At 45.3% G+C, this 26,127-nt stretch overlaps 1 protein-coding gene across 1 annotated transcript in view; it reads left to right on the forward strand.

Annotated features, from left to right (window-relative positions):
* The window catches only part of PRKCQ (protein kinase C theta), a 125,189-nt gene that overhangs the window by 43,400 nt on the left and 55,662 nt on the right, over window positions 1–26,127 (forward strand). Inside the window, exons 5-8 of the mRNA XM_075345325.1 lie at window positions 1,676–1,707; window positions 1,791–1,876; window positions 13,558–13,687; window positions 23,963–24,072. Coding sequence (XP_075201440.1) covers window positions 1,676–1,707; window positions 1,791–1,876; window positions 13,558–13,687; window positions 23,963–24,072 — 358 coding nt within the window. The remainder of the gene's footprint in view (window positions 1–1,675; window positions 1,708–1,790; window positions 1,877–13,557; window positions 13,688–23,962; window positions 24,073–26,127) is intronic.

Below are 26,127 nucleotides of genomic sequence, written 5' to 3' on the forward strand. Positions count from 1 at the left end.
GCGCTGGCTCCTTGCTCTCCTAGTTACAGCACACATCGGGTTAATTAACCCGATGTGTCCTGCAGCTACATGTGCATAGAGCAGGAGCCGGCACTGACAGTGAGAGCGGCGGAGGCTGGTATCAAAGGTAAATATCGGGTAACCAAGGACAGGGCTTCTTGGTTACCCGATGTTTACATTGGTTACCAGCCTCCGCAGAAGCCGGCTCCCTGCTGCCTGCACATTTAGTTGTTGCTGTCTCGCTGTCACACACAGCGATCTGTGCTGCACAGCGGGACAGCAACAACTAAAAAATGGCCCAGGACATTCAGCAACAACCAACGACCTCACAGCAGGGGCCGGGTTGTTGCTGGATGTCACACACAGCAACATCGCTAGCAACGTCACAAAAGTTGTTCGTTAGCAGCGATGTTGCTAGCGATGTTGCTTAGTGTGATGGGGCCTTTAGTGTCAAGCTATAGATAAGCTTGAGGAGCACATAATAGTGCTAGTAGAAGGCAGAGCACCCTTTCCTCCCTAAATTCTACTAGCATTACATCGATGCTCTGCACAGGGGGGCGATCAGCATAGTCAATTTTAAGACATAATTTAACATTGTCTGTGCACAGTTTCCACTTAATATCTAGTGGACCCTAAGCTTAGCCCTACATATAATGCATAGTCCATATAGATTGTACATAGTATCAGCTCTATACACCACAGTATATAAAATGTTGGCTTGTGGTTCATTTTGTGGGGGACTATAAGAGCAGGCTCCTTACTGGTAAATATCTACCCCAATAAGATTGCCTAGCACTATGAGGACTATTCCGATTTCAGACCTTGATGATATAATATACTACACCAATCAGGATAATCTATTTATTTCCGGTCTGGCCGGTTGGCACTTTAGAAATACACAGAGCGCCTTTATTATTGTTTGAACTAGTGGTGTCCAATTGGGCACTATAGGTGACTTTTTAACAATTAATATTTAATAAAGGTTACATTTTAAAGAAAAACTCTATTTAAATTATACGGTGAGACATTGTTGATTTTAGAGAGTTAACTATCTATGCAACGTTGATTACGAACTGTGAACTAAGTAATAGCCAGGTATTATCAATTATCCGAGGAACTCATACTCACTCTCCGCCATGCCTGCTGCACTCCACTGGCTCCCTCTGTGTGACAGGCTGTCCATATGAGTGTGGGTATGATTTGCTTAGATAATGAGTAATAGTTTTTCTCATCTTTTTATATAGGTATAATTAGATAGTGCTTGCAACTTCACAATTAGCCCTGTTCTCAAGATATTTTGTTTGGTCTTTTATTGGTGCTGCTTGTTGCCAAAGGGGACACTGAGTCCAGAGGCGAGACACTGGCTATTACTTAATTTGATGCAATTTTTTATCTATTCACTTGATCGTGTATTAATTCTTTGTTCTAGTACTTTTATGAGAATCTTAATTTAGTTCTCTTCTGCCTTACACGGTTATTTTTTATGAAATGAATATTGTGCATCATAGGCTTTTAGACTAATGTGCAGTGAGGTTGGCTGAATCATAGGTTAGATGATGAATTGTGCCAATATTTGCTGCCATTACATTAATAGATCGTCAATTGCATTCTATTATACTCAAACTATTGAAAACCAATCTTGATATTTGTTGACTATATTGTTAATTTTGTTTAGGGGCCTCAACAAGCAAGGATATCAATGCAGACGTAAGTATTTGTTTTAATTGTCTAGAAAGCTGTATATAATTGTCCATAATATTTATTTTTTCTGTTTCATTTTTTACATGCAGAGTGCAATGCAGCTATTCACAAGAAATGCATTGATAAAGTAATAGCAAAGTGCACAGGATCTGCCATCAACAGCAACGAGACAGTGGTATGTTTGACATCTATATTTTATTTTGTATAATATCTCTTTTATATACTTTATGCAGAAATATATGCAAGTATCATAGTGGGATATTTTATGCAGTGTGGCGAAAGTACAACTCCGTGATTCCACAGCAAAAATCAAAACTAGTCCCCATTATAGATATAGTTATAGGTTTCACATAAATGGCCTCCATAAACATAAGATTGTGAAGAAAAGAACAAATAGGACAAAATAACTGAAAACATCAGTGTGCACATCTATTCAACCCTCTAAAATCAGTACTCTGTAAAACCTCCTTTTGCAGTAATTACTGATGCAAGTTGCTTTGGATAAGTCTCTATGAGTTTTTCACTCTTGCCACTGGGATTTTTGCCCATTCCTCAAGGCAAAACCGCTCCAGCTCCTTCAAGTTAGATGGTTTCCTCTGGTGAACTGCAATATTCAAGTCAGACCATAGGTTCTCAATTGAATTTAAGGTCTGAGCTTTGACTGGACCACTCCAATACATTTACACTCTTCCCCTTAAACCACTCGAGTGTTGATTTAGCAGTATGCTTTAGGTCATTGTCTTGTTGGAAGGGGAACCTCCATCTCTGCCTCAAATCACTGACAGACTGAAACACGCTTTGCTCAAGAATATACCTGTATTTTGCACCATCCATCTTCCCCTCAACTCGGACCATTTTCGATGTTTCTGCTGCCAAAAAAACATCTCCACAGCATGATGCGGCCACCACCATGCTTCACTGTGGGGATGGTGTTCTTGGGGTGATATTCTTTACGTTTATAAAAAGTTCAGTTGTGGTCTCATCTAACCACAACACCTTCCTCCATACATTTGGGGAGTCCCCATGTGTCTTCTGGCAAAATTAAAATGAGCCCTCCAATTTTTATCTGTATGTAAAGGCATTTTTCTGGTCACTTTTCCATAAAGGCCAGCTCTATGGACTGTAAGGCTTATTGTGGTCATATGGACAGATACTCCAGTCTCTGCATGGGAACTCGGCAGCTCCTTCAGGGTTATCTTTGATCTCTGTGCTACCTCCGTGATTAATGCCCTCCTTCCCAGGCTGATAGTTTTGGTTTCGGTCCTTTCTTGGCAGGTTAATTGTGGTATCATGTTCTTACCATTTGATAATAATGGAATTGATGGTGCTTCGGGGGATCATCAGAGGTTGGGTTATATTTTTTAAAACCCAACTGACTTCTACTTCTCAACAACTTTGTCTCTGACTTGTTTGGAAATCTGCTTGGTCTTTATGGTGTTGTTTGATTAGTGGTGCCTCTTGATACTGGTGTTGCAGCCTCTGTGTCCTTTCAGAAATGGTGTGCATATACTAACAGTCCTTGTGACACTTAGATTGCACACAAATGGACTTCTTTTCACTAAGCATGTGATTTAGAAGTTAATTTCTTGCACCAGAAATTTTTAGGGACCTTATAGGAAATTGAGTGAATACATATGCACAGGGCAATTTTTATTTATTTTATCCCATAAATTTAATTTTTGCCTAGATTTTTCTCACTTCATTTCCCCAATTTAGACTATTTAGTGCTGATGCATCACAAATTGGATTACAAAAATATTTAAACACAAATTGTAATTTAAGAAAATAGGTAAGAAGCCAAGGGGGTGAATACTTTTGCAAGGCACTGAATTTTGTCAGCTTCTCGCTATTTCATCTGTGTTTGTTTTGCCTTTTACACCCTTTCAATTAGTTTTCTTCTTCATTTGTGTTCAAATATGCCACCTTTGAAAATATTGGTTTCAAGTTAGTTTACTCCAGTAAAGAATTTATAAATGATGTTGCTTGTAGATAAGTCATTTCATTACCTTACTGCTTGCACTGCACTCCTGACTCATACATGACCACTTCATAAAACCTTCAATTCTCCTCCACTTCAAAAGTGTTTTGAAGCCTAGTCCCTATACCCTTGAGATGCTCTTTGTACCTTCCATCTGCACTTCATAGGCTTTGGCTCTTGTATTAAAAATTATCAAATACAGAATAGCAAATGTAAGCAAGGAACACTTGCTAGACCTCCTTATGATGAGGACTCTTTTGTGTCTTTTCCGTATGTCATTGATGGGATGGGTTTGTTAAGTGATATGACTTTGATGCTTCATTTTTTCTGACATTGTCACTATTAACAGTTAGTGGGTAGAGAATGTGTGACTCACGTTAGTAAGTAATCAACAATTGTACAGTCAATGTCATATTGTGTTACTTTAGAATGAACGTACTCTTTCCAAGTCATGGTTGAAGGTAGTTTCACACATAGTGGGGTTTGGAAAAAAACAGCTATTTTGTTGTCAACAATTTTGTTGTTGACTGTACAAGTCAAAGTACATTTTTGTGACTTATTTGTTGAGTTTGTGCTTTTTACAGTTCTGGTGTAAAAAAGTCATAAACATATTAAAAAGTCCCAAAATTAATGGATAAAATTGATGCCTTTATTTGCAAGATAAAAATAAGTATAAAACAAGTTTGAACAAAGCCTAAAGGAGAAAGTAATGTTTTGTAACTAAAAAATGCTAATATTTCATTGGTATTAGTCGGAGTACTGAAGACCCAATGGTCACTAGTTAAAATAATAGGGGAATGGTATGGTCCCGTCTGTATTTTTCTGGACACTTCCTCTCCTAATTAGGCAAAAATGTGCAACATGGTTCTAGTCAAGTAAATATAATACATAGAATGAAAACGTAGGAGTCACTATATGTAACTTGGGATGAAAGCCCTTCATAGTAGTGAACTGTGGAGGTGTAGTTAGTTGGACCTAAATTATTCAAGTAGTGACATATGCTAGCAATATTTCATAGCTTGTTGTAGTGTGAAAATACTGAATGTGGATGAACTGTGGTGGATGACGGGTTAATCGTGAGTGTCCCTCAGGGAGTTAAAGAGGTATTCCGGGGAGATAAAAAATTCTTCTGCCCTCATAAACTATGCAGTCCTCTATTTTCACAGTACCTGTAATTCAGTGTGTCTAAAGCTGCTCTCACACCTCAGCTTTCTCCAGAGTTGGCTCCTTCTAAGTGGACAGCAGAGGTATGAGCTATAGCTGGCATAGGAAGGAGTGAGGCGTGGATACTTATAGCAGACGGGAGTGGCTGCAGCTGAGATTACAACTACCTGTTAGATCACTTCAGAATATAAATGAAACTTAAGTCCTTCAGTATAGGATGATATTAAATAAGCTCCAACTCAGGATAAACGATGAGCGGGCACTAAAAAAAAACCAAGATCACCAACACGCTGCAACCTTCGGATCCCAGATCCCCCCGAGATCACGACAGACTGTGACACACTCGTGACAGTAACACCACAGATAATAAACATTGATAAATCTGTATCCAGATTATGTTCTGGTTGCCATCTACAGTAAGAGCCATTTAACCAGACCTTCCATAGATTAGCTACACAGAACCCGGTCAGTGATAATTTAATAGCTTGTAGACAGATCAATCCCATGTGCACAGAGCAACAGTTAATACCATCCTCCTGGGCTCATAGGACATCATGTTATTTGCAGCATACCTGCACACCTGTGGTGCTGCTGAGGACCACATTTGTAAAGCTGGCTTAACCCCTTAACGACCGCGGGCAGTAAAATTACGTCCTAGTGGTCATAGTGTTAATCTTCCGCTGCTGCTTCCGGCAGCAGAGGGAGATTAGCACACATCTCAGCTGATTTATACAGCTGACATGTGTGCCTGCTAGGCACGAGCGGAATCGTTATCCGACCATGCCGTTTAACCCCTTAAATGGTGCTGTCAATGAGTGACAGCTTCATTATAATTGCGATCGTGGTAAACATTTACTTACTGCCTGATACCGGAAGTCGTGTGATGTGATCACGTGACTTCTCTTGGTTGTCATGGTAGAACAGGGTCATGTGATGACTCCTGCAGCTCACATGACTCACCGTTTCACCCAGCCGAGAGTTGGGTGAGGCTGGAAATAAGCATATCTGCTGTTCACAGCTGTGTAACTGTGATCAGCAGATATGGAAGAGTGGTCAGACAGCTGATCCATATAGCCCCCTAGGGGACCTAGTAAAATAAAAAAAAAGTTTAAAAAAAAGTTTTAAGAAATAAAAAAAATAAAAAAACCTAAAAGTTCAAATCACCCCCCTTTCGCCCCATTGAAAAATTAAATGGTTAAAAAAATAAAAAATATACACACATTTGGTATTGCCGCGTTCAGAAATGCCTGATCTATCAAAATATAAAATCAATTAATCTGATCGCAAATGGTGTAGCAGCAAAAAAATCCAAACACCAAAATTTGGTCGCCGCAAATTTTGCACTAAATGCAATAACACACGCTCAAAAAGTAGCATCTGCGCAAAAGTGGTATCGTTAAAACGTCAGCCTGAGACACAAAAAATAAGCTGTTACTGACCCATAGATTCCGAAAATTGAGAACGCTATGGGTCACGGAATATGGCATAACACATACACCACTTTTTTCGGCTAAAAGTCTGTTTTTATTAACCCCTTAAAAGTAAAAAAGTAAACCTATTCATGTTTGGTGTCTATGAACTCACACTGACCTGAGACATCACACTGACACATCAGTTTTACCATACAGTGAACACTATGAATAAAATATCTCAAAAACAATAGTGGTATCGCACTTTTTGTTACAATTTTTCCACATTTGGGATTTTTTTGCCGTTTTCTACTACACTATATGGTAAAATTCATCATTTCATTTAAAAAGTACAGCTTGTTCCGCAAAAAAAAAGCCCTCACATGCCTATATTGACGTAAAAATAAAAACAATATGGCTCTCGAAAGAAGAATGGTGAAAAAAAAAACGGAAAGCGCAAAATCGGCCGGTCGTGAAGGAGTTAAAAAGGATCTTGCGAATATAATATACTAACATCACCGCTTAGCCAGGGTCTGAGAATATTTTTGATGATCAAAAATAATAAAACCAAAAAATAAAGATACTGAACAAAAGTATAATCAAAATGTAAAACCAAATTTTATTTAACTGAAATATAAAATAGGATATACATTAAAACCATATGTACGTCAAACATAAGAAAAACATTGCTGTCAGCAAATAGAGATTAAAGGGCTATTCTTAAGTTGTTTCTTGAGCTTCACACAACTCATCAACCTACTTGCTTCCTGGTTTCTGCCATGGTGGGCTCTCCTCTTTAAGTGACAGTTCTTGTGAGCAGCAGAGCTATAGTATTAGTAGAACTATAAAGCTCAGCACAAGTTCTACTATAACACATTCAGTTATCAGTATTTATTCTAAAGTCTACACTGTTATCATTATTAGGAAAACTGCTCTGGAAGCAGCCAATGGAGGGGGTGGTGGTTTTGCAAGATTTAAACAATAGTTTGTCATGATTTGTGAGGGAGAGGGAGGTGAGCAGATAACTGCTATTTAATAGTGATAGGCAAACCTGAATTGTAAAGTTTGGGGTCCGTACTGAACACATAGTGTTCGTGCACTAACTCCCGAACATGGGTTTTCCTGGGAAACCCGTGTTAATGTTCGGGTCCAGGAGCTGTAAAAAAAATACATTATTAAAAACATTATGATTATACTTACTGGTCCCGCGACGAGTCCTGCAAACCCGCTATCTCCCGACGGCTTCTGCTTCCGGGTCCAATCATTAACTTCCGGGGGTATTCACTGCACTGCTCATCACTTGGCAGTCTTCCGATTTTTTCGGCTGTGTTCTCGGTGATGTCACGATTCACCCGAGTCCATGGCTTAGCCATGGACTCAATTGAACTTTGACTATCACTTTCAGTGTCAGCCTGCTTCTCGCTCTGTAGAGATGCTTGTCTGTACAGAGCAATGAAGCAGAGCTGACATTGCTCCCCCTGTGGACTATGTCAGACTAAGGATTTTTGTATAATAAAGGTGAAGTCTCTAAATGTTTGGGTTTTTTTTCGTTTTATTTCTAATAAAAAAAAAAAATAAATTATGTATTGTGGAGTTTTTTTTACCGTTTACTAGAAATTCATGGTGGCCATGTTTAATTTGGCATGACTCCATGAATTGCGGGCTTAGTGCCAGCTGCTAATACAAAGCTGGTCCTAACCCCTTTATTACCTAGCATGCCACTGCCATTGGGGACACTGAACGAGCCAAGTAAAGCAACCTGGAAATGGTGCTAAGAAACAAAGAGCCATTTCCAGGGGTGGCTGCGGGCTGCGTTTTTTAGCGTGCGGGGACCAGAACGTTTAGGCCTTACCACACTGAGAATCCCATCGCCCAGCTGCCTGGTTTTACCTGGTTGTCGATCAAAATACAGCGGGAGTCCACGCATTTTTTTATTTATTTTCTTAAATAATTAAAAAATTAATGGGCTTCCTGTATTTTGATTGCCAGCCAAGGTAAGTCAGGCAGAAGGACAACTGCATGAGAGGACACACACAAGCTAGGGACACCAACGTAGAGAAATACTTTGCATTGATCAATTCAGTAGCTAAATTTCTCTTTATTCATATATTCATGGCAGTAATGCAGGTTCCATTTTTCCCATTTCATTCTTCCATATAGCTATTGAATTTTTCATGTCAGTATTCACACAGCAGTTTCTGCTATTACATGTATTCCCCTTGCATAGTCACTGGTGTGCATACCTTATCTCCATATAGTGATGTTTTTTTAGGTTTTTGCACCCAGTTCAGACATAGAATGGAGTTCCAAACGTTATTCCTTATTTGTTAGGCAGAAGGGGGTGGCAGCCCGTAGCCGTCCGCTTTATTTGCGCTGAGAATCAAAAATACAGCGGAGCGCTATGTCATTTTTTAAAATTATTTATTTATTTTTACACTACTATATGTGTGAGGGACCCAACAGCCAATCACAGATGCTGTCACAGAGTGAGTGTCTGTGATTGGATGCTGGTGTAAACCATGGACTCGGGTGAACCTTGACATTACCGCGAACTCGGCCGAAAAAAGCTGAAGAGTGCCGAGTGACAAGCAGTGCAGTGAATACCACAAGAAGTTAATGATCAAACACGGAAGCAGAAGCGGCAGGGAGACAGCGTCTGCAGGACACGTTGCGGGACTGGTAAGTGTAATGACAATGTTTATTATTAACTATATTCTTTATATAACATTTCTGCTCAGTGTGGATCAACTTTTATCTGTGAACAGCACTGAGGCTCACTGGTCTCTTGTCCAGCATGAGAATGACACATGCTCAGTGGTGTGGTCAGGTACCCTTGTTTTCTAGCACACAGAACATGTTGATGTAAATTGTTTTGAATAGTCTGATGTGACACTTGGGTGCCTCTTACCTCCCTTAACCCCTTCAGCCCCCGGGCACTTTCCGTTTTTGCGTTTTTGTGTTTTTGTTTTTTGCTCCCCTTCTTCCGAGAGGCGTAATTTTTTTATTTTTCCATCAATCTTGCCATATGAGGGCTTGTTTTTTGCGGGACGAGTTGTACTTTTAAATGAAACCATAAGTTTTACCATATAGTGTACTGGAAAACGGCAATAAAATTCCAAGTGAGGAAAAATTGCAAAAAAAGTGTGATCGTACAATAGTTTTTGGGATATTTTATTCACTGTGTTCACTATATGGTAAAACTAAGGTATCTATGTCGGTGCAAGTTTGTAGACACCAAACATGTATAGGTTTAACTTGTATCTAAGGGGTTAAAAAAAATTCACAAGCTTGTCCAAAAAACGTGGCGCACGTTTTGCGCCATTTTCCAAAACCCGTAGCGTTCTCATTTTTCAGGATCTGAGGCTCAGTAATAGCTTATTTTTTGTGTCTCGACCTGACATTTTTAACGGTACTATTTTTGCGCAGATGCTACGTTTTGATCGCCTGTTATTGCATTTTGCGCAAAATTTGCGGCGACCAAAAAACTTAATTTTGGCGTTTGGAATTTTTTTGCCGCTACGCCGTTTACTGATCAGATTCATTGATTTTATATTTTGATAGATCGGGCATTTCTGAACGTGGCGATACCAAATGTGTGTATTTTTTATTTTTTTAACCCTTTAATTTTCAATGGGGTGAAAGGGGGGTGATTTGAACTTTTAGGTTTTTTTATTTTTTTTTAATTTTTTTTTACTTTTTTTTTACTTTTTTTTTTATTTTACTAGTCCCCCTAGGGGGCTATAGCGATCAGCAATCCGATCGCTTTGCACTATCTGCAGATCTCAGCTACAGAGCTGAGAACTGCAGATTTGCTGCTTCACTTTCAATGCCGGCTATATTCCGGCATTGAGAGGAAGTGAGTCATGTTAGCTACAGGCGTCATCACATGACCCTGTGCTACCATGGCAACCGCCGAAAGTCACGAGATCATGTCACATGACTTCCGGTGGGGGCGGGGTAAGTGACTGTCATGGCGGCGCCCATATACATATCGCTGCCAAGATTTTGGCAGCGAAATGTAAGGGGTTAATGGCCGCGGGTGGAAGCGATTCCACCCGCGGCTAGCAGGCACACATGTCAGCTGTTCATAACAGCTGATATGTGCGCGGATCGCCGCCGCCTACCGGCGGCAGGGGGCGGGGCTTACCTGCACACGATCCATGACGTACCCAGTACGTCATGGGTCGTTAAGGGGTTAAATGTGCCTGGAGTTGTGCGGCATTCATCATCCGATTCTAAAGGGCATTGTTCACAATGAAGCGGTCATCAATGTGGGATGTGGCCAAAGGATGTCCACTTCTATGCCTTTCTGGGACTTTTCCAGTCTCTTTGTATCTCTGTTGCAACTTGCTGATGACACTCTGCTACATTCTAAGCTCAGTGGCCACTTCCATCTGAGAACATCCTGCTTGAAGCCTCGCAATGGCAAGTTATTATTGAACAATTGTTAGGTGTCGTCTTGGTCTCATGATGTCAAATTGTGAACAGCATGATGAGAAGGACTGTTTAAATACCAATTCTATTTGAACCCCAAAATATATTGGGTGATTCAGGGACCAAATACCTGTTGTTATTTTTGCCATTAAGCTCCTTGTTAGAGAATAGAGAACAGCAAGTTGTGCAAACAGTACTGACACATTGAACAGTGGGACATGCGCATCCAAAAGTTTAGAGGTCACATTAAGTTTTCCTGAAAAGGTTAGAATGCATTTTAGGATCATCTTGAAATTTCACCCTGAAGCCAAATATCCCTATTTTTTTGTGAGTACTACAGTAGTATAAAGCTGGTGTCACACATAACGACGACGACAACGACGTCGCTGCTACGTCACCATTTTCTGTGACGTTGCAGCGACGTCCCGTCGCTGTCGCTGTGTGTGACATCCAGCAACGACCTGGCCCCTTCTGTGAGGTCGCCGGTCGTTGCTGAATGTCCAGCTTCATTTTTTGGTCGTCACTCTCCCGCTGTGACACACACATCGCTGTGTGTGACAGCGAGAGAGCGACGAAATGAAGCGATCAGGAGCCGGCACTGGCAGCTGCGGTAAGCTGTAACCAGCGTAAACATCGGGTAACCAAGGGAAGACCTTTCCCTGGTTACCCGATGTTTACGCTGGTTACCAGCCTCCGCTCTTGCTGCCAGTGCCGGCTCCTGCACTGTGACATGTGGCTGCAGTATGCATCGGGTAATTAACCCGATGTATACTGTAGCAAGGAGAGCAAGGAGCCAGCGCTAAGCAGTGCGCGCGGCTCCTTGCTCTCTGCACTGTGACATGTAGCTGCAGCACACATCGGGTTAATTAACCCGATGTGTACTGTACCTAGGAGAGCAAGGAGCCAGCGCTAAGCGCGGCTCCCTGCTCTCTGCACATGTAGCACAGCGACGTTATGATCGCTGCTTCTGCTGTGTTTGACAGCTAAGCAGCGATCATAACAGCGACTTACAAGGTCGCTGTTACGTCACCGAAAATGGTGACGTAACAGCGACGTCGCTGTCGCTGTCGCTTAGTGTGACACCAGCTTTAGTGCAATTTTATTTATTCATGTCTGATCTTGTTACTTGACTAAAGGGTACTTTACACGCTGCGATATCAGTACCGATATCGCTAGCGAGCATACCCCACCCCGTCGGTTGTGGGACACGGGCAAATCGCTGCCCGTGGCGCACAACATCGCTTACACCCGTCACACGTACTTACCTGCCTAGCGACGTCGTTGTGACTGGCGAACTGCCTCCTTTCTAAGGGGGCGGTTCGTTCGGCATTACAGCGACATCACTAAGTGGCTGCCCAATAGCAGAGGAGGGGCGGAGATGAGCGGGCCAAACATCCCGCCCACCTCCTTCCTTCCTCATTGCCGGCGGGACGCAGGTACAGTGAGTTTCCTCGTTCCTGCGGTGTCACACATAGCGATGTGTGCTGCCACAGGAACGACAAACAACCTCGCTACTCGCCTGTCAACAATTTTTGGTGTTGGAGCGACCTCTCCAATACCAACGATTTTTACCTCTTTTGCGATCGTTTTAGGTCACTCAGATGTGTTACATGCTGCGATGTCGCTAACGACGCCGGATGTGCGTCACAAACACCGCGACCCTGACGATATATCGTTAGCGATGTCGCAGCGTGTAAAGCCCCCTTTAGGCTTAATTCTCTAATTTTAGTGTTTTTCTTATGTCTAAAGTACATATGGTTTATATTATACGTCATATTTTATATTTCAGTTAAATAACATTTGATTTTTCACTTTGCTTGTTAGGTACATTTGTTTCTGTTTTTTGTTTTTTAGTTTTAGTGTGATATAAAAAACAAAAAGCCAGCACTAAATGTGCACTTCAGCACTAAAAATTCCAAACTGTACTTATTATAAAAATTTTTGAGATTTTTGGCAAAAAATTGCAATTTCTTGAGCTGCCTCGCCACGTCACGGCAAATCTCATTTGAGGCAGTCCTACACTAAAATATTTTAATAAAATGTGCCATACGGCCTCACATATGAATAGTAGAACTGCTCTTAGCAGCACTCACCTGGTCTATTTCAATCCCGTACCCATGACTGAGTCATGGCTGTGGGCGGGACAGGTCCAAGCAAATGCTGCATAAAGTAAATAGCCTGTGGACGAGGCCTGATGACAATGTGAACAGTCACCAACCGCCAAAATCTAGACAGATGGAATACATCCCAAATTGGGGTGCATAGCAAGGTGGAGGTCAACCACCGACCAATTCAATGAAGAAAAAACAAAAAGCAGCACCAAATGTGCACTTCAGCACTAAAAATTCCAAACTGTACTTATTATAAAAATTTTGAGATTTTTGGCAAAAAATTGCAATTTCTTGAACTGCCTCGCCAGGTCACGGCAAATCTCATTTGAGGCAGTCCTACACTAAAATATTTTTATAAAATGTGCCATACGGCCTCACATATGAAATAGTAGAACTGCTCTTAGCAGCACTCACCTGGTCTATTTCAATTCCGTACCCATGTCCGAGTCATGGCTGTGGGCCATCACTGATATAAATCATCTAGAAAAGTCTATGGGTGTGTGAAAATCACGGAGAGCACTTGGATAGCATCAGTGACAATCCGTGTGCTGCTACAATTAACACTGGAATGTATAGAAGACGCCTTCCATGCTTATAATATGTATTACATTTTGGATGCATTCACATCGCTAATAATGACTCTGAAATGAATGCGGCACTCTCCGAATATTATATCCAAGCTTTAGAACTTCTATCATGTCTTTTTGTAAAATGTCATATTCCAATACTCAGCAGATGCCAATGACCTATCTTTTCACAGCTCCACAAGGAGAGATTTAAGATAGACATGCCACACAGATTTAAAGTATACAATTATAAAAGTCCGACCTTCTGTGAACACTGCGGGACTCTTCTGTGGGGCCTGGCAAAGCAAGGATTAAAGTGTGCAGGTAAGTCTAGGAGTCTTATTGACAGCCGTAGAGAAAAGTAGTGACTCTATGTATAGCACTAAAGAGATTTTACACTGAGAAATATCGCCTGGGGTTTCAGCTATTTTGAAAGTTTTATTGGCAATTCAAGAAACAATTAGGCTACATTCCCACAGTCAGTGCTTGTTGAGTTTTTGACATTGCAGAATTTCTTTACCTTAGTTTACGTTTTTTTTACTCCGTTTTTGTGTGTTTTGATGCTGCGTTTTTAATGCTTTTTTGATGCTGCAGTTTTTGTCTGTTTGTTGAGTCATGCTTCAACTCCTTTACCACAGCCATATGGATTAAAACAGCAGCAGAATAGGGTATTTATGCCAGATTGCCGTTCTAAAATGGCGGTCAGAAAAAAGTGAATAGTGCCCCCCCGCGTCAAAGTCTCTGGGGTTTCAGGTACCGGGGGTATCTGAGACCCTGGAGATCATGATTCGGGCTTTTTTTCCCGGTTCCCAGTCACGTGATCATCAGTATACGCCGTATACCAATGATCACATTACAGTAAATGGCAGCTCCAGTGAAAAGGATTTATATCCCACCTGGTATGATCAAACATGTCAGATGGGAGATAAATCTCCCCCCCGGGTCCCCTCCGGTCCCTCATTCTCACCAAAGTGCCTCCCTGACCACCAACCCCCTCACGATCTTCCAAGATGGCGGCGCACACAAGCAGCGAGCCTGCCGCATTCAACATCATCCTCTCATTTCTGTAGCATGTGACATGTCAAATGCGACAGAAAACTCATCCCCAGGTCTTGCCAGGTCACCCACCGTCAACCTCCGTCACCCCCCGATCTTCCCCGGTACCTGCTGTGGCTCCCGTCCCCGAGATCCCTCCTCCTCCTTCTGAAAAGATGGCGACCGCATGCGCAGACAGCGGCTGTCAGCCCACTCCTTACAAGCAGGGACACTGAGTTCACTGCCGCACATACTGCTGTACTGTGGACCGAGAGAGCGTGAATGCTGTAATCTGCCACACTTTTCACATGGAGGGCCTGCTGTTTCAGAAAATGGGGAATACGTTATCTGTGCATGCCCCTCATATTCTGGAATGAAGTTACTGCAGGTCACTCTGCCTTCGTTTGGACCGGGGTAGTGTGAGTGCAGTATTCTCAGATCAGTGCACCCACACTTCTCACATGGAGAACTTGCTCTTTCAGAAAATGAGGGATACGTTCTCTGAGCATGCCTCCTATATTTAGGAAGGTCTAGAGTCGTCGTGGGATCTCCAAAATGGATTACGGCACACCGGATTTTTTCTTTTATATGAATTGGTGAAAGAGAGAATGTGTTGGATTGTTTTTTCAAATAAAATTTTTTTTGTCATCTTTATTTTTTTTTATTACTATCTGGGTTAGTGATTTCAGGTATCTTTTAGACACCGTGACATCACTAACCTCTGGGTTTGATGCCAGGTGACATTACACAGATGGTATCAACCCCATATATTACCCCATTTGCCACCGCACCAGGGCAACGGGATGAGCTGGTGCAAGGCGCCAGGATGGCGCATCAAATGGATGCGCCTCTTCTGGGGCGGTTTCGGCATGCTATTTTTAGGCTGGTAAGGGCCAATAACCATGGCCTTCTCACTCTGAGAATACCAGACTACAGCTGTCCACTTTACATTGGATGGTAATCCAATTTTGGGGGGGGACGCCACATTTTTTTTCTATTATATATTAATAAATAATTAAAAAAAATAGTGTGCTGTGATCTCTAACTTGGATTACCAGCCAAGTTGAAGCTGATGGCTGGGGTCTGCAGCTGTCTGCTTTACCCTAGCTGGCTATCAAAAATGGGGGGCCCCATGTCATTTTTTTAATTTATTTTTTTCCTAAATGCAAGGCTAAGCACCATTTAGTGCCACATAAAAGTCACTAAAGGGTGCCAGCTTAGATTATGCAGGGGGTAGGACATTATATATGTGTTTTTATTTCTATTTATCTATCTATCCATCCATCATATCTTTTTAGGCTGCCTGTTCACAATCAGGGTTTACAGCGTTTTGGACGCAGAGTGTTTCAGCTTCGTTTTGCTATGTTGTGCAGTACAAGCGCAGTGGAAGGCTTTTTAGAAATCTCCTGCCCTCTGTGCTTCTTTTCTCTGCAGCATAAACTGACCTGCGGTGCAACTTCCCAAACCTCAGCATGTCACTTTATGTTGCAGAGACGAGAATATTCTTCACAGGGAGAATAGAGCTAAAGTCCACAGCGGCCCGAACCCGGATCATCGGCAGAGGTAGCTGCGTTCTCCCGTGGACAGCACTTACATCTCTTCAGGGGAGCTGGCACTGCGTCCTAGACGCGGTATCACCGGATCGTGAGCGCATAGCCTAAAAGTTAAATTTTGCTACTACAGCAACATTTTTGTGATGTACCTGTGTATTCAAAATGCTCACTATACTCCTAGATAAAATCCTTGAGGGGTTTCATTTCCAAAATGGGGTCACTTGTGGGGGGTTTCTGAAGTTTAGGTACCTTAGGGGCCCAGCATATGCAACATGGTGCCGGCAATCTATTTCAACCAATGTTCCAAAATTCAAATATTGCTCCTTCTGTTCCAGTCCCTCCCATTTGTCTAAACAGAGGTTTCTGACCACATGTGGAGTATCAGCACGCTCAGAAGAAATTGGGTAACAAATTTTGGGGTCCATATTGTTGTGTTATTTCTTTTAAAAGTGAATAATTTGGGGCTAGAGCAACATTTTTTTGTAAAATGATATTTGTTTTTCATTCCACATCGCTTTAGTTCCTGTGAAGCACCTGAAGGGTTAATAAACTTCCTGGATGAAGTTTTGAGCAGTGTGAGGGGTGCAGTTTTATAATGGTGTCACTTTTGGGTATTTTCTTTCAATTAGGCCCATTAAAGTAACTTCAAATTTGATGTCGTCCCTAAAAAAATGGTTTTGTAAATTTTTGTTGAAAAAATTAGAAATTGCTGATGAACTTTGAAGTTGAACCCCTCTAACTTCTTAACCCCAAAAAAATTAGTTTAACAAATTGTCCTGATGTAAAGTAGAGATGTGGGAAATGTAATTTATTAAATATTTTGTGTGACAAAACTCTCTGGTCTAAGGTCATAAAAATTATAAGTTTGAAAATTTTAGAGTTATAACCTCATAAAGTGACACTGCTAAGAATTGCAAAAAATGGCCTGGGCATTAAGTACAAAAGTGGGTTTGTCCTTAAGGGGTGAAATAAAGCTGCTTTGTTTTTTAAACCTCTCAGTATTGACACTCTTAGGTGTGGATTACATGCATTTTTGATGTGTTTCTGCCACGGAAATGTGACACCCTGGGCAAGCCAGGGGTCACAGGTCATAACACCACCACACCCTACACCCCGGATAGGTACACCAAAGCTACACCAGAAATCCTTGTTGCCTTCCTCCAGGGGCTGATGTCCACACCAGGGGGTGGGCCAGGCGGTTGGCTCCGCCCACCGAGGAGTTCACAGCCCTGGAGGCGGGAAAACCAAGCAGATCAGATTAGTCAGAGTCTGAAGTGAGAGTGAAGTGGTAGAGGAGCAAGTGAGAGGAGTTAAAGTGGAAGAGAAAGTGAAAGTTGAGAAAGCCTGTAGTTGGTCCGGGTGTGTGCCCCGGACTGAGAACAGCAAGGTTAGCAGACGGCGGTGACCGTCTGCAGGAGAGGCTGATCGGAGGTTGCCGAAAGGACCGTGGACGGGTGGTGGCCCGGCGGTACCGGAACGGTATACGAAGAGAAGCCAGCACCATTGGCAGGGGCCTTTCTGATCCCGGCAAGGCTAGGAGTCGCTGTGAATTTGCCAAATCCGTCAGTGAAGGGGACCTACGGGTCTCCCAACAACTAAGTCCCGATTGAAGGCAACAGTCCAAACGTAGGAGAGAGACACCGCCACCGCCAAGGCACCAGTTTCTCAGGGCCAGCGCCTGCGGGCAAAGAGGGGCTCCTCCGGCCTATATCCAAGCCGGGGAGCGGGTTACCGGTGGGAATCCATCGCTACCAACAGTGAACTTAGGTGCAGGAAAAGTGACAGTCACCGCTAACTAACGGGGAAAAGCAACAGCAGCCGTCCGTGGGAACCGTCTTTCCAGCCGTGTGTTTTACCGAGAACTGTGTCACCGTCTCAGGCTGAGTGAGTACCACCGTGCCGTGAGGCACAGCGCTGCCCCCGCGTCCCTGCACCTGACCAAGCCCTGCACCGGCCCTGCCATCCCTCATCCTACACCTCCTCGCTGGGCCCCGGGACAACCACCCCCTACCCACGGAGGGGAGAACTAACAACTTTGCTGCTCCCTGTCACCGCTCCCGGGATCCCTATACAGAGCAGCGGTGGTGTCCACACAATCACCACAACCGTGGGTGGCGTCACGGACAATAAATCCCCCAAACCAATCCCCTTTTCACTCACGGGCGAGGAGCGCCACTCGAGTCCCCGGGATTCGGCCCATCGCTCGAGCCACCGAGCAGCAGCGGCCGCAGCAGCAGCGGCAGCCGGACCCGAGCAGTGGGAGAGTGCAGCGCCCCCTCCTCCGCCCGCGACAACTTGGCGTCACGAACAGGATCTTACCACTCTGCCGTTGGGTAGAGGTGCGCCTTGTTACCGCCGGAGGTGTCCGGCCGAAAAATTTCGGAAGTCGCCATCTTTGTCGCGAAAAGTTCCCGCTCGAGCGTCTTCTCGAGTAGCGGAGGCGCGAAGGCCAAAACCCCGCCCGATAAAGGAGGGGCCGGAAAGAGGCTAAGGGGGACGAAATGGCGACTGATCGCATGTAGCCGCGGCTATAAAGGCAGGGACGCCAGGACTCTGCAGCCATCTTGTTCCTGGGAGAAGCCGCCAGCAACATGTGGATGCCGTCCCGAAGCACCGTAGCCCCCGCGCCTGGAACCGCGGCGTGGGTGGAGATCCGGACCGCGCAGCTCTACCAGAGGCTGCAGGTCAAAATGCAGCTCCTCATGGAGGAGTGGGAGACCGACATGGCGGATGTCATAGCGACCGTGCGGAGACGCGAGGAGGAAGCTGTGGAAGGGAGGGTGAGTAACCCACGCCCCGATGTCTTTGAAGGGCCGGTCATCGCGGCTGCGGGACCCGGTCTAAACCCTCTCGCCCTGCTACCTCCCTCGCCACCTGTCCCGGAAGCCGTGACCCCGCCACTAGGCCCGCTACCACCGCAACCGGTAGCGATACCCAGCATGTCCGCCCAGGCGGACCGACCTGTAGCCAGAGCCTGTAGCCGACCGGAGGTGCTGCCGTGGAAAGCCCCGAAGTCAGAACCGGAGGCGTCCCCCGAGAAACCCCCCGAGCCGGAGTCGACAGTCCGCTCCGTGCCGAAGGCCCAGCAGAGGAAAGCCCCTGTGCCCATCCCCCACACCTCGGCTGAGGTTGCGCCGGGTTGCCGCTGCAAGGTGGCGTCCAAGGCCAAGTCACCGCGGGACCTGCCGCCCAGATCAACAGTAGTGGGCAGTGTCCGAGAGGTCTCGCGGGGCCCGACCCGTGCGCCAGAGCTCGCAGCAGCGCCGTACTGGGACAGGGAGCCGGTACCGCTGGGCCTGGAAATCGAGGAAAGAGAAAGAAGGAAGGCGGAGATGGTGGTCCGTACGATACGGGAGAAGGAGAGCCTGAGACAAGCGACCTTCCGTGTCCGGGGACCGCTGTACGAGGGGCAGGTGTGGTGGTTTGATGTCCGCCGGGGCTATGGATTCATTTATGAACCGGGCCTGGAGGCCGAAGTGTTTATAGCCCGGCAGGATGTGAATGCTCACCTACCAGAAGAGCACCCAGGCCGCAACCTGATGCCAGGGGACCTTGTACAGTACACCCGGCACTGCGGGGAGAGGGGGTTGTTTGCGCTGGATGCAAAGTTGAGGGGCAGCCAGGAGGCCCGTGTGAGCGCCGCACCCCCTCCCTCAGGTGATGTCGAAGAATCAGAGTGATGGCAGCGGAGCACCGCTGCACAGTCCCCGTTGGGACCACCTGTGTGTGTGTTTAAAAAGTTTTGAAAAGTTTTTGAAGAAAATGAAAATGATTACCGAAGGTTAACCTGATTGTCTGCAACCGTGATTTGGAACCGGCCGTTGCTGGCATTGTTGTCCCCGTGGGGACCATCCACAGTTTATGCATAGAAACTTCTATGAACAGGCCCGAGAACTTGCAGGGCAACCACAAACATTAGTGGGTTGTAAATAAAAAAATGCTTTGTTGCAGCTACCCGTTACCGCCTCCGGAGAGGCAGATTGGAGGGAGGGCCCGCAGTGGAGCAGGCTGGGGCCCAGCCCTCTGGAGGGGAAGGACAGATCCCGCTCGGGTGACTTGGTTCAGGACTGGGGTCAAGGGGTGCTGCCTGTTTCTTAGGGGTAGCATCAGGGCCAGGTTACTTGGGTGGGAGAGAGCGGCAGCAGCAACCGTTTGAAATGTTACCGTAACGTTTAAGCAAAGTGCCTCCCGCTGTGGGATGATGTTCTTCTACTTGTATGTGTTACCGTTTTTTATCTCTTTTTTTCAGAAAAATAAAACCGGTGTTGGACGGGCAGCCCGCGGACGGTCTGCATTTTGCTAAGGGGGAATGTGACGTCCTGGGCAAGCCAGGGGTCACAGGTCATAACACCACCACACCCTACACCCCGGATAGGTACACCAAAGCTACACCAGAAATCCTTTTTGCCTTCCTCCAGGGGCTGATGTCCACACCAGGGGGTGGGCCAGGCGGTTGGCTCCGCCCACCGAGGAGTTCACAGCCCTGGAGGCGGGAAAACCAAGCAGATCAGATTAGTCAGAGTCTGAAGTGAGAGTGAAGTGGTAGAGGAGCAAGTGAGAGGAGTTAAAGTGGAAGAGAAAGTGACAGTTGAGAAAGCCTGAAGTTGGTCCGGGTGTGTGCTCCGGACTGAGAACAGCAAGGTTAGCAGATGGCGGTGACCGTCTGCAGGAGAGGCTGATCGGAGGTTGCTGAAAGGACCGTGGACGGGTGGTGGCCCGGCGATACCGGAACGGTATACGAAGAGAAGCCAGCACCATTGGCAGGGGCCTTTCGGATCCCGGCAAGGCTAGGAGTCGCCGTGAATTTGCCAAATCCGTCAATGAAGGGGACCTACGGGTCTCCCAACAACTAAGTCCCGATTGAAGGCAACAGTCCAACCGTAGGAGAGAGACACCGCCACCGCCAAGGCACCAGTTTCTCAGGGCCAGTGCCTGCGGGCAAAGAGGGGCTCCTCCGGCCTATATCCAAGCCGGGGAGCGGGTTACCGGTGGGAATCCATCGCTACCAACAGTGAACTTAGGTGCAGGAAAAGTGACAGTCACCGCTAACTACCGGGGAGAAGCAACAGCAGCCGTCCGTGGGAACCGTCTTTCCAGCCATGTGTTTTACCGAGAACTCTGTCACCGTCTCAGGCTGAGTGAGTACCACCGTGCCGTGAGGCACAGCGCTGCCCCCGCGTCCCTGCACCTGACCAAGCCCTGCACCGGCCCTGCCATCCCTCATCCTACACCTCCTCGCTGGGCCCCGGGACAACCACCCCCTACCCACGGAGGGTGAGAACTAACAACTTTGCTGCTCCCTGTCACCGCTCCCGGGATCCCTATACAGAGCAGCGGTGGTGTCCACACAATCACCACAACCGTGGGTGGCGTCACGGACAATAAATCCCCAAAACCAATCCCCTTTTCCCTCACGGGCGAGGAGCGCCGCTCGAGTCCCCGGGATCCGGCCCATCGCTCGAGCCACGGAGCAGCAGCGGCCGCAGCAGCAGCGGCAGCCGGACCCGAGCAGTGGGAGAGCGCAGCGCCCCCTCCTCTTCCCGCGACAGAAACACAATAAAAACACGAGCGTTTTACCTTTGGATTTTCCACATATAATGCAAGTCTATTCTGCACAGAAAACTCAGGGTACCCACAAGAGAAATTGACAAGCTGTGGATTGTAACAACTCATCGCAGGCGAGTTTATGTAGCGTAAAAAAGAAGCACAGTGGGCAGGAGATTTTTAATAATCCCATCCACGTTGTTTGTACTGTAAAATGCAGCGTTTTTTTGATACAACATAGATATGCAGCATCAAAAACGTGATGAAACGCATTTTGGAAACGTAGCCTAACTGACCTTATCAGATAGTATCTTTAGCTTATTTCCACCATTAGACATTGCATAGTTTTACCAGGAATGTTTATTTAAAGGTTTAACTATCTAAATTGATATTGGTTTCTTTGTACTGTGTATGCGTGTAATTGTATTATATTAAAATAATATATGTATAACATACTGTACATGCAAGAGTCATAAAACAAAAAACACAAAAAGCTTCAATATGGTTTTGTAAAACCTTACTGACATGTATTGTACTGTACTTGTGTGGCGCCCTGGACAAGCCAGGGGCCACAGGTAACAACACACACACCCCCACCCCCAGCAGGTCACAGCAGTCATCTCCAGTGAGACCTGATTTCCTCCCTCGGGTTCAGACAGACACACCAGGTGGGCGGAGTCAGGCAGATGGATACGCCCACAGAGGAGTCTAGCTGGTCTGAGGCAGGAAACAACAGAGACAAGTCCAGGCAGAGGAGGGGAGAGGAGGTGTACAGAGTGGCAGAAGCAGACGGGGGCCTAGGTTGGAGCCTAGGGCCCTCGTGTAGCAGTCAGGCAGACGGTAGTGGCCATCTGCGGGAGCCGGGAACACAGTCTTGGTGGAACCATAGGTAGCCGGGGTTGGGCGGTGGCCCACCGGTACCGAACCGGGGAGCCAGCTGGAAACCGGAGCACAGGAGGAGCGTACAAGAAGGTGCAGGAAAGGACTTACACTACCAAACTGGGGTCAGGGGAAAAACACCGCAGCCGCCTGTGGGACCCGTCCATCCAGCCATTTGTTTTACCAGAGACTCCATATACGTTATTGGCTGAGTGAGTACCACCGTGCCGTCTGGCACCGCGCTGCACCGCGACCCTGCACCTCCCCAACTCCTGCCATCCACCCCTCCAGTCGCTATCACCGGGCCCCAGGACCACCAAAGCCCCCTACCCACGGAGGGTAGAGAAACATCTCAGCTGCTCTCTGTCATCGCTCCCGGGATCCCCGTCCAGAGCAGCGGTGGTGTCCCATTATCACCACAAACCGTGGGTGGCGTCACGGACTACATCCCCAAACCAAACCATCCCTTTTCACTCACAGGCGAGGAGCGCCGCTCGAGTCCCCGGATCCGGCCCATCGCTCGAGCCACCGAGCAGCAGTAGCAGCAGCGCCGGACCCGAGCGCGGTGAGCGTAGCGTCCCCTCCCCGCCCGCGACACTTGCATGTGAATTTTGACATTTAAGGTGCCTGTAGATGTTATTTTACTGACCCTGCCAATTTTAGTGGGATGGGCATTTGTTTCTGAAGGAAATAAGTTATTGCCAGAAGGGTCTGGTAGAAACTCATTCCCTGCTCTTTGTTAAGAACACATGGACACTCGGCCATTATTGGGCTGGCTTATTCCCAACATTGAAAGGTATCACCCATACTCAGTATGGAGCTCTGCCCACTGGCATCCAAGCCAATTCCAAGGATAGCACTCTGGACTAGAGTAGCGATTGTGCATGCGTAACACCGTTCCTTTAATTGTCTACAGGACTGCCAGAGAAAGCCGAGTGCTGCACTCTGCTATCACTGACAGTCCCATGGATAATGAATGGAGCACAACCATTCTAAGGCTGAGTTCACATGTCCTGTAATCATCTGTTAGAATGGATCCTGCAGAGATCCAGTGGCAAAATGAATTCTGCCGTATCCGTCTTTTTTAACATGGGAATCTATGGAGAAGAAATCCATTAACGAATTGCTATTTATCTTCCATAGGAAACGGCTCCTGTAAGAAAAAAATGGATTTGTTACAAATGCAAGAATAACGGATGACAAAATAGCAATCCGTTAACCGTTCTCCATTGACTGCCTTGGTAAAAAAAAAATGGATCCAGCAGTCATCAGTTACTTAACAACGGTCAGAAAAGTTGTGTTCGCACAACTTTTTTCCTAATGGATCTCTGCAGGATCCGCTCTAATAGATGATTACTGGACGTGTGAACTCAGCCTTACAGGGCATTTCATTGCCATGCTCTTGCATGTGAAGGTCAAAGCAAAGAGAACATAGAGAATATAGCCTAACTTTCATTTTTTGGAAAAACCATTCATAATTGTGCCATGATATCTGTTAAATTGGTTAAAGTTCTAATACAACAGATTTTTCAATACTAGTGATTTATTCTAGAAATGATAATCATTGTTTTTCTTGTTTTCTATAAAGAATGTAGTATGAATGTTCATCACAAGTGTGAAAATAAAGTAGCAAACCTATGTGGGGTTAATCAGAAGCTGATGGCAGAGGCGCTGGCAATGATTGAGAGCACACAACAGGTAATTAGTCCTGAAAGCTTTACGGTCGCTCCAATAGCATTTACATTCTCATGTGTTCATGAAGCTGAAAATGGTCTGAACCAAAGTTACTACTGTACATTCTATATCCTGACTTTTTTCACAAAAAAATCAAGAACATTTGCCAGAAGAATGAAGGAGAAACATCCGCAAGGAAAGTTTAGTATTCAGTACTGGACAAAAGAAAATAAACAGAACATGGAAAAGTTGCCTTCTAACTTCTCAGCCAATATGAGCGTGAAAAGTTTTAGGGCTCTCATAAGCATATAACAGATGAGTGCTATCCAATGTTTTATCAGACAGCACTCGGTCCAATGTTATACAATGGGGGAGTCCTGGTGAGCGATTTTTTTTTTCTCATGCCGATTCAGTGTAAGAATGGTGGACTAATGCTGTCAGGTTCCTGCTCCTGAAGACACCAATCGTGTCATTGTATTGTTGTGAAGTGTCCTGTGAATAATGTCTTGCATCTTTTGTGTATGATATCTAATGTGAATTGTAATGTACTGTGAAGTAGAGTGTGATCTGTTTCTATGTAATGCATAGTGTAACCTGTATTATGTAGTGTTGATAATTTGTAATGAGAAGTATGGCATAGCACTTGTGTAGAAAGCTACCATACCGTAGGTAAGCAACAGTTAAGTGTTGGGAATAGCCCACAATGAGAGGTGTTGGTTGATATGGTAAGAGACTCTTCATGTGATTGAGTTTGAGGTATGGAGATCTAGTGAATGGTAGTTACAAACGTATAGTTTGCCAATTGTGAAGGTCGCATAGAGTGGGTGGCTTGTGACAACAAAAGAAAGAAAGGAGACTGGAGATGAGAGAGCGCGAACCTTGAGAGTTTACTGAGACAGAGTGCGGACAGAGTTGACATGAGAGACTGGTCTCAAACCAAACGGCCCCACACAATCAGAGCCAGAGAACAGGACTTTAGTGTTCAGGACCATTATCCGTCAAGTTAACGGGTTTATCCTAACTAGTGTGTGACTGAAGTTGGTTTATCGTAGTAGATTCTCCCCAAGCTTCTGTCAGTGCAAGTGTTGTGTTTGTGTAATCAACTCACACGGGTTAAATAGGTAAAATACTGAAAATACAGCAACTGACCCAACCAGTTCCTGCACAGACTAGAGATTTGGATCTGGTAGTCCCTACTGGTCCCTGTGTGGGATGGAATAGCCCTAACCTCAGACTAAGCAATGTCTACTCGGACCTATACTACCCGAAAGGCCTTTGAGTGCTTCCCATTACCCCTAAGGAACTGAAGGGAAGGGCAGAGTGCAATATACCTACAGAACGGAAGTAGTGCTGAGATTAAAGGGTTCCCAGAGTGAGTAAAAACAAACCACAAAATACCAAATGAAATGATAAAGTACGTACTGCCAGAGAGTATACCACCTACTACTTAACTAGAAACAGAGGATAGGTGCAGGTTGAAAAACATAAACAGCAGAGAGATAAAACCCTAGCTGAACTTTCACTATCTGGAATAAGCAACAGCAGTATGGCTGCACATCCACATGAGAATATCACCAACAGGAAATACCAGTAGGGGGAAGTTATTCATAGCCACATTCGAAAGACAAATGAGTAAATGAAAAAATCTGTTAACCTATTAGACTAAATAGAGGATAGCAGATGAAAAATACCCAGAGAAAAGGTGTATCTGCTGTGGCTCATTGGACAGATAAACCCACCGCAAAGCACAGGCTCAACGGTTCGAACCTCCATGCACGACAAGTTCTACTCTGACCACGGTGATGGGACCCCTGTAAGGAGGCTAGACATGGAGCTGCTGCAAGCAAAATTGATCATCACGAGTTGTACTGTAACACTGAGCTCGGTTGTGCTAGAACTCAAAAGACCAGTAAGATCTGAAGCAACCCAGGGGGAAATAGGACTGTGTCTGGATGTGCCTTGTAGAAGAACTGTAACGTGTTGGAAGATATGTGCCCTGAAGTGTAAAATTGTTGCAAATAATGGACTGTTGAGTAGAGAGATATTGTTTGAAATTAACTATTGGTCTCCTCTTGAGTA

The sequence above is a fragment of the Anomaloglossus baeobatrachus genome, chromosome 4, assembly GCF_048569485.1.
Source record: "Anomaloglossus baeobatrachus isolate aAnoBae1 chromosome 4, aAnoBae1.hap1, whole genome shotgun sequence".
Classification (NCBI taxonomy): Eukaryota; Metazoa; Chordata; class Amphibia; order Anura; family Aromobatidae; genus Anomaloglossus; species Anomaloglossus baeobatrachus.